At 45.2% G+C, this 9,690-nt stretch overlaps 1 protein-coding gene across 1 annotated transcript in view; it reads right to left on the bottom strand.

Annotated features, from left to right (window-relative positions):
• The window catches only part of LOC102676198 (protein O-mannosyl-transferase TMTC2), a 99,716-nt gene that overhangs the window by 31,670 nt on the left and 58,356 nt on the right, over nt 1-9,690 (bottom strand). The window contains exon 7 of the mRNA XM_031513449.1: nt 9,495-9,580. Coding sequence (XP_031369309.1) covers nt 9,495-9,580 — 86 coding nt within the window. The remainder of the gene's footprint in view (nt 1-9,494; nt 9,581-9,690) is intronic.

Raw genomic sequence — 9,690 nt, 5'->3', positions numbered from 1 at the left:
ACGCAAAAAAAAAAAAAAACGCTCGCTCGCTCGTTCGTTCGTTCGTTCGTTCGTGACTCGAGCTCTATCGATCGCTCGAGGATGAAAACGCGCGGGTATCCCATCGATACGCGTGTTTATATCTATCTAGTCTGGTGTTTTCAACGACGCGAGTCGTTGCGTGTGCGTGAGTTGTTTAAGCGCCTAAACGCGTTCGCCTTTTCTTTCTCGCCCTCTTTTTTTCTTTTTCCAATTTTTTTTTTTTTTCAACGCGTACATCGTCGATCGAGGCAACCATCGTGGCCGAGAAACGGGGAAAAATGGACGGCCTCTGGATGGTAGCGAGAACGGTCAGAGAAATTTATCTCCAACTTCCTCAACGACACTTGCTTCGAGGTATTTTTTGGCAAGGAGAGAAAAAAAGAGGGGACACTCCTTCCTCCGATTTTAATCTCACGGAATCGGAAAATTTCCGTCTCAAAAGTCGGAACAATAGAGCCCGGACTCTAATTTCGTGAGCAATCTCGCGAATCACGAGTTTCGTGGATATTCGGCCGGGGCTACTCGGGGGATTTCCATCTGGATGGCTGGGGCGAGAGATGGGGGAGAGAAAAGAGGGGATTGCGGTAAGGTAAAGCGGAAGTCCTTGGAAGCCGAATTGCCGTGTTCGAGCGTATCAATCGTGTTAAGTGCTCGTACGGCAATCCGGCTAATTTCCCAAGATCCGCCCGGGAATCTCTATACGCTTGTCCAAGGGTTACAGGTGGAGGAAGAGGGGAGCGACCCTCGTCTCGTTTCGCACTAGCGAGAACAACTCGAAATTTTTTAGATAAAAATTCGAATTGGAGATAAAATTCAAAGTGCAATATCGTATATTAATCGCATATTAATCGCAAACAAAATTTCCCTCCCTCTCCCCAAGCCCTTAATTTAATTTGATTAATGGGATCCACAGAGTTTAGCAGAGTTCGCAGGATAAATATGGCGGAAGGATCGACACTCGTCACACGTGAACGGAAAATCGAAAGAGGAGAAGGGGAAGTCGATCGAGCGTGTTATCAAGTTATTTTACGCGGCAATTCGTCTAATTTTCCTCGTGATCGATGCGCCAAATGGGGCGGTGCCTCGCCGCGAAGGCGAGAAAATTATGCGCGATCCGCGTGACCGCCGAAAAGTTGGCGATTAATCACGCTCAGATCTCCAGCGATTGTCCGCCTGCAAACCCGCGGATCGTATTTTTTCGTTGATACAAGGGTGGAGGGAGAGGAGAAAGGGAAAGGGAAGGAGGGATGATGATGAAACACGGCCATGTTAAACGAGTGATAAATTCTTGCCCGAGTTACGTTTCACCGTTTTACCGTTATGCTCGTTATCGGCATCGGCACGTCCCAAAAAGAGAGAGAGAGAGAGAGAGAAAAGATCATTTCTCGGAACGAAACTCGCCAGGTTCGGTCCACGCAATACGAGCAACAAGAATCTTTAATAAACTTTTTCGATAATCGGCTTTATTTATTCGGAACGTTAAAAGAGAGTGAACGTGATTAAGTCATTAATTCGAAACAATGTCTCGATCGCTTCGAAATTTGTATTCTCGCGCGTGTTTCGTCGAAAAATAGGGGATAGGTGGAGCGGGCAATTCTTTTTCCTCTATCGTTCCGACTGTTTACATAAAAAAAGGAAAAAGGACGATTATTCGTTTATCTACGCTACTCCGTTTAGCCCGACCTCGCGTTTATCCGCGCTACTTGTCGCTACAGTCCGACCGCGCACAGTCCCGTACTACTTTCCGCGCGACCGACCATATATCGACTCACGCCACTAGTCAAAGTTGCACGAACGAGTTCTTATCGGGCTCGTCGGATGTTCGATCGTTTGAACTAATATTAGACGACGTTGTGTTACATCCTAAAGCGGCGTTACCTTTATCCCCTTGTCCCTCGTTTTCTCGGATATTTCGCTTAAAACTCCACCATACACACACACACACACATATACACACACGTATACGCGCTCAACTTGCGAGATGTTTTGAACTTTAATCCAGGTGGCGAAAGGGAAAGTCCGTGGAGAGACTTCACGCGTTGCACGCACCAAAGTAGACGGCACTTGTACAAAGCAGCTCGACTCGAGGTCCGTGGCTGGAATACATCGAGAAAATAATCAGAGGAGGGAAACAAACAAGGACGCTCGTCGTTCGAATAAATTCTAGCGCGTTCTAGCTCGCTTCGTCGATGCGTCCCCTCTTTGCGCAGGGGCAAAGAGAGCCTTCTCCCGCGCTTAATCCGATCAAGATCATGCACGACAACCGGGTATTCCGTGTCTGGCGGATGTAACTAGCGTGCACCAGCGCGTGGAGTACAACGTGTACAGCCACGGAAGGGATCAGGAATTTTCTAATAAAGACACACAGGGGGCGATTTCCGAACGAATGGTTGAACGAACCACGCCTCGCGTGCGATGCGCCATCGTCGTTTATCCCTAATGAATTACCGTTCTTGCTCCGCGTCGATCGTTAAGAGGTCTTAATTAACACCTGTCAGTCGTAATCTCTTGCGTTCCGCCCCCTCGATATTCATCGTCCTTCGAGGTTATCCGAATATCGGAACGCGGGGAACAAAAATACAAAATTCCTGCGAAATATAATGGGAAATTGTTAAACGTATTACCCTTATTGGACGTGGTATTCGTATTCTCGTGTTTTCATTCAATTCAGGGGAATTTCATCGCGAGTGAGAATCACTGGCGCTGTTTGTACAAATCTTGTAACTGACCTCCGTGATTTCTCCGTTGAAACTCTTCCCCGCGTCGAGTGTATTTCTCTGGGAAACCCGTTTCCGCGGCACAGTTGAATCATTCTCTCCGCAAATTCCGTTTCAATTAGCATAAATGGAATTTGCAGAGAGACTGATTATACCTGTTATACCAATTAACGTTTAAACCAGCGTTTCTCCCCCAAAAAACGACAACAATTATTAACGGTTTAAGGGGCGAAAAGAATTTCGTTATAAGATCATTTCCCGCCGTTCGATTTCCTTCGACGAGTCGATCCATCTTTCCCTCAGCGAGATCGAAACTCATTCCTTCGAAGAAAGGAAGCGAGGAAGGAAGGAAGGAAGGAAGGAAAATTCGAAAGATGTTACCTCGTCTCGTTCGAGGATACATATAGCGTACGCTCGACGACCCGCTCGCCGACACGTCTGTTTGTTCGTCCTGTTTCTCCATCTTTCCCCGTTGCAACTTGGTCGCTTTAATTGAGTCACTTGTGTATCGCGCGCAAGCCGTTTTACGTACGCGGGCAAACGGGTGGGTAGTCTGGAAAGTTTGCGTCGCAGCGAGTCTTCGACCCGAGGCGTTTCCTGCTTGCGAGACGTCGCTGTTCAAAGGGGCCTTCAGGTGTTACCTTTCCTCCTTTTTTTTCTCCTCTCTCCTTCTCTTTCCCCCCTTCGTCCACCTCGAGCAAACTTTCCCTCCTTTAAAACGATCCTTGGACGGCCGCTTCGACACCGAACTTTGTTTCTTCTCTTCCGGAGTCGGGAAGTTTTCGTTTTCCTTCGATCCTAGCTCGAGCGCTTTGCGTAGAAAGAGAAGAGAAGAGAGAGAGAGAAAAGAAAAAGGGTCCCGTTTAAAGGTAAATTCAAGAGGGGAGAATATCTCGAAGAGCGATTTAAAGATAGATCGACGAGTACACGCTACGAGGGCCACGTTGCCACAATATTTTCTCGTTTGAAGCGCGCGTTAGCCAGATATAAACGATATGCGACGATAAAAGTGTGCGGCGGCCACTCGTGGCGGCAACGGAGGATCGATCTCGAGAACCACCGAGTAGTTTTATTAATAATGCACGTTTATTAGCGCGCGCGGGATGTCGTGGCTTTTTATCTTCCCCCCCCCCCCCGCTCCCACTCCCCGTCAAACACTCGGCGGCCACTCGAAGCGTTTGTCCCTCTCAGAGGGGGATGGAAGGCGATTATCCATGAAAGTGCTCCACCCTTATTAGCCGGTTACGTGATGCACGCTTCACGGTTAAGCAGCCTCCACGTACACGTAACGATTTCAACGCGGTCGTACCGTTTAATTGTGGCGCTCCGTGGGAAACTCCTCCGGGCAGAAACACTCTTTCTTCTTTCTCCTTTTCTCTTTCCCTCCTTCTCTCTTCCCCCTTCCTCTCTTTTCCTTCGCTTCGAATTTTTCCCCGCAGGAGGCGCGAAAATTACTACAAAGAGCTCTTCTCGACGTCGTTCCTCCCTTTTTTCCCCCCTTTGCCACCCTTTCTCCCTTCATCCTCGCCTTCCCTCTCCCCTCTCTCGACGTCATCGACGCGGTCGTTCCACTCACCGAGAAACCGGCAACAATCGAAAGTCGTTCCACTTCTCGCGATTTAAAGGTCGGAGAATTATAATTAAAAGTAACTGAAAGGGCCACTTGTCTCATTCGATCTACTCGTCTTTCGTTTACGTTTCGTTGGAGCGCGGTTAAAAGTTGAAGGTCGATAGTTTGCTCGTCCCCTCGCGAACTGAAACTTCCTGAACTCGAAGGGAATTCCTGGCTCCTTCCTTTTTTCTCTCCTCTTCCTTCGGAACAGAAGGATCGGCGACGTGATTCACCAACATCTGGCCACCTCCTTCCTTCGATTCCTTTTATTTAACACATCCTTCGTGGAACACAATCGGATCGATGATAATTCAACGTTTATCGAATCGAATAACAGGAGCGAGAACGGCATAAAAACAAAGGTACACACAGGAGCTGGAGAGGCTGGGAGGTATCCACCTCCTCCTCCCCCTCCTCTTTCTTCCCCTTCCCCTCCTCCATTTGCGCGTTTATATTCGCACGGCGTCGTTTCTTGCATTTGCCTCCGTCAATATTGAACGAATCAATGTTTACTCTGTGTTTATCAGTTACGTCGACCGAATTGATACGTCCCAAAGCATCGCCACGATCAAATTGAGAATTCCGTCGATAAGTTGGCTCGCGTCGCCTCCAATCCCTCTGTTTACCGTTTTCTTCGACCGTTTCTTCGTTTTCGATCGAAGAGAGAGAGAGAGAGAGAGAGGAAGAGAGGGGGAAGGGAGACCTTTTTCCATCCCGTCGAATTCGATCAAAGCTCGACAACAAAGGATATCAGGACAATTTAACGCGTATTTCCAGATTCGAAACTTTTACCTCGCGTTCACCGTATATATATATATATTCATCCAGTCTCCAGTCTTTCCTTCGAATTTATTCGTCTACGAAAAGATCTGGAGATTGATGGAAATATTCTCGCGAACGAGAAGGATCGCATTTTTTTGATATCGGTCTGGATTTGGAAAAGTAGCTTTATTGTTCGAATAACGATTTCACGGAGCGATTTTTCGTCGAATTTGGAAGTTTAATTTCATTTTTTGCAAGATGGAAAGAAAGGCAGCGTGATAAAAGCAGCGTGACGAAGTTTAGACGAGGATGTCTTTTTGCAAGCTCGGAAAATTCGAACATTCCGTATCCGAGGCGCGAGAAATTTCACGAGGTCGATAAAATTATCATTTAACCGATGAAGATCGGTTAAATTATCGATTCCCCAACTTGGCTACATTTTTTGATATTTTTTGATATATTTTTATATATTTTTTTGATATATTTTTGATATATTTTTTGATACATAAGCGGAAAGGGGCCGACCGATTCTCATTCGTTTATCCCGCCTCATCCTTCATCGTCCGACCAGCCAACGTTCCATTTTTTCTCTTCTGGCAAGGGATCTTTGCGGGAGGATTTATTTCTAGGGGGCTGGGGGGAGAGATACCGCAAAAAGGAGAGGTTTAACGAACCTTTACGGGCCAACAACTGCTAATATCCCTCCTCCACCCCCTCTGATTATTATTCCGAGATACGAAAGTTTCGACACCCTTTGGCCGCGAATTCGATTTCGCAGGGCGACGAGTTGGCTTGGAAAGCGTCATAAATCTGAAAGAATTTGGCGAGACGTTTCGTCTATTTTTTCGGATAAATATTATATCCGTATGGTAAAAGGGGGATTTGATTTCGTCCCGTATCGCGATTCAAAATATTGACGTTTGCAACCGTGAACAACCGATTGACAATTATGCAAATAACAATAACCGTTATGTACATTTTATCGCTCGTTCATTTATTCTCCCGTTTCGTAAACGCATTATGGCGTTTGATTTAAAGGAAACACGCGAAAAATTTCGCACTTTAATCGCACGAGCCATCGACTCGATCTTACGCGAATCTTTTTTTAAGAGGCACAGTAGTAGTTTTTCCTTCTCTCTTCCACACTTTTTCCGCACATTAGTCCAATAATCCAAGGGGGATGACGATCGCAATACCCAGTACGATGCGTTCTCGAAAGTTACAACGAGGTCGGTGTTTTGGCGGCGGTTCGACGCGAGATAAGCGAGATACGCTGTGAATCACGATGATAAAACGGCGCCAGATAACCCGGGAACCGGGCGGAACGGGCGGGATCCAGAGGCGGCTAATTAGTAGGCGGACGAAGATCAAATCTGACGAGAGTGGACGAGAGTATTCTTGCAGGCTTTATACGCTCGCCGGCTAATCCGTTTATGGATGCAAATGGCGTTTCGAGCGGCCGGACACGAAAATGCTTCTCGTTCCCCTCTCGTGGCCACGCTTTCCACGAAGCCCGACATATTTTCCGCGCCCGAAATCGCGTTATAATTGTTCCGCGAATATTCACCGTGTAAACAGCATTGACAAACTTGTTTCTTCTCCTCCCCCCTCCTCTTCACTTAAAATAACTCGCGGCCGCTCTTTCCGCCTGCTTGAATCTGTGTGCCACCAGCGCGCACATTTCGTTGCGTTTTTCGTTCGATGTTTTTCGACGAGACGAACGAAAGTTTTCGAAACCATTCGTTCGGAAATAATATCACGATGGCGGTCAACGAATCGACGAAACAAGGATTAAATGGCGGGAATAATATAAAACGAGATATTATTTTAGAAACACGTTCGTCTCGGCTATTTCCAAGCTTTCACCCGAAATCATCACGTCAATGAATCCTGATCCCGGTTAGTTAAACGATTCCAAGAACCTTCTCCTCTTTGTCGTTATTCCAGAAACTAACGCTTGTTTAACGATATCTGTTAGTGTTGATCTACTTGCAGCGTAACCGTCTTACCCTACTTTCGCCCGATCGTCGAAGTGAAACGACGTATCGTCGGCCATCAGTCAAGACAAAATGGATTAAGGATTGCGATTCCTTCCGAAACTTTTCAAGTTGGAAGAATAACGAGGAAGGAAGGAACTTAGTCGAAGATTAAACATTTTGGAAACTTTGCATTATTTTCTCCGGATCTTTTACATTTTTCGAAGAAATATCGATTATCCGTTCGTCTTTAAAATTGATGACTAGGCGAAAATTAATTCGACATCTCTGTCTGTGTGTTGTGTATTCAACATTAAATGTTTGCGGTCGACGACTTTTTCGGTTGAAGAAGTAACAACTTGAGACGATTTCACGCACAGAATGATTTTATACTCGACTTAACTTATAAAAATATCATATTTTAATGATTTATACATATCTATATCTTTGAACACGATTTTCTAATATTAATTTCTGTGTTCTTTTTTGTGTGTGTGATAATATATTTATAAAACATTTGCCAAACAATCTCATTTCTCAACGGTTCAAAATTAAATTCATCTTCACTTGAGCTAATTTCATTTCTGAAATCCATTTTCTTATAGGACTTCTAAACTTTACGAAATTATATAATACTTTTGTTACGAATGTCTGAACTAACATTGAGCACAATTGGAATACCTTACCTCCATTTATAAACTACAAGTTTATAATATTTCCCAATAAAATAAGGAATCTATTTACAACGTTCTTATTAACTGCCTTCTTTTCTTGCCTGACTTCACGACTTTGAGAGTCGTCTCTCGAAACCCGATCTAAGCAAAAAATATTCTGCCACGAAGAATAACCGTTGAACAAACGCAAAAACAGTCGTATAGATAAGATCGATATCGCGATAACGTTCGCTTGGTAACGAACAACCGTTCCCAGGACGGTCCAACTAAATCGTCGTATTTGGTCCACGTGACAAACGACTCGCCCCACTCCTGCCTTCCTCTCCCGGGTAAAAGCCAGCAGGCTCGTTAAGAAAACGAACCACTCGATCTTTCCTTCTTCAGTTGTAGTTATGCCTACTGCGTGTTCTGGTCACGATTTTGCGCGATTTTCGTGGGGAAAAAATTCCCACTTGCCGTCGATCGCGCGGATATTTTCGTTTCTAACGGAAAGGAGAAAAGAAACGTGGATAATCGATACGAAAGGGAGAGGTATTAACGAGGATCGATGAGACAACGATAAGAAGAAAAATCCTGGTGTGGAAGAATCGCCAGAATGAAGCGTAGTGCTATCGAGATATGGTTTATAAACCTATATGGTTTATACCTGGCAAGATGATAGATTTGGAAAGAGAAAGAGAGAGAGAAGTTGTTGATATTTTGAGAAGATATTTCGTTGTGGTTTAATACCGTATTTCCGAGAAAAGTCGGACAACAGAAATCGCGAAACCGCGCCGTGAAATAAATGGGAATAATATTTACGTAGGCCGGGATACGTGGACGAAAGACGACTTTGGATTTTAACCGATAGTCGAGGTAAATATATATATATACGTATGTATAACGGGCAAACACCATCAGTGCCGGCTTTCTCCTCCTCGAGTCACCAACATTTCAAAGTATCTCTTCTCCACGTGAAATTTTCGTCGGCATTTTCGAGGCAAATTACGGGCGCGCGAAGGGGGAACAAATACGAGTTAAAGCGTATTCGATTAAGCCTCATCGTTCATCGATCGATTCTCTTCGCAAGAGTAAACGAATTGTTAACGAGCGTGAATCTGTAATAATATAGGACGAATATTCGGCAAATTTCTCGATCATCGTCTCGTCACGAGTATAACGGACCGGAGACACGACGCCTTTCGATGTCGTCGATCTTTCGAACGAGATTCTCCGATACCCGATCGCTTCGAAGCAACGAAAGGGATCGAATAACCAGAAATTCGAACCGTCTGCGGAATAATACTGGAAGCAATTCGACGAGGAGAACTCTCGTTAAAGTCGCGTACGCGGTTCTTACGCGAATTGCGCGCAAAGGTTCGACGAGGTTCTTCTCGGGAATGGAACAGGATGGAAGAGAAGAGAAGGGTCGTTCTTCTTCATTTGCCGAAGAATTGCCGCCCCGATGCCCTAATTGAACCGCGATAACTTGCGAGACCCGCGAATTCATTAATGGTACGCTCGAATTACGTTTCTAGCTAATTCAAACCTCGAACCTATCGTTAACATCAGCGTTTCTCTTTTTTCTCGTTATCCTTATTGGAAACACACTAGGGTCAAAAAAGGAGAGGGGGAAAAAAAGAAAGAAAAAAAGAAAGAAGAGAGAGAAATCTCGAGCGTAGAAATCAGAGAAACCCTCGATCGAGCCTCTCGTCGTAAATGTGTTCGACAGGAAAATAAAGGAAATACTTACGAGCCAACGAGGGCCGGAAATGGATCGCCCGCTGATAACTGAGAATCGCCTCTTCGTAATTCCTCCTGCCCTGCTGCAATATTCCCCTGTAACATAGCAGCCGGAAACGAACAATTAGCAACGGGGGCAGATCGATATACCTGATGAGAATTTAATTATTTATTTTAACGCGTGTTTCATGCGAAGAGATACGACG

Source organism: Apis dorsata, unplaced genomic scaffold (assembly GCF_000469605.1).
Source record: "Apis dorsata unplaced genomic scaffold, Apis dorsata 1.3 scaffold_645, whole genome shotgun sequence".
Classification (NCBI taxonomy): Eukaryota; Metazoa; Arthropoda; class Insecta; order Hymenoptera; family Apidae; genus Apis; species Apis dorsata.
The sequence above is the reverse complement of the archived record's forward strand: the minus strand, read 5'-3'. Positions and strand labels throughout refer to the sequence as shown.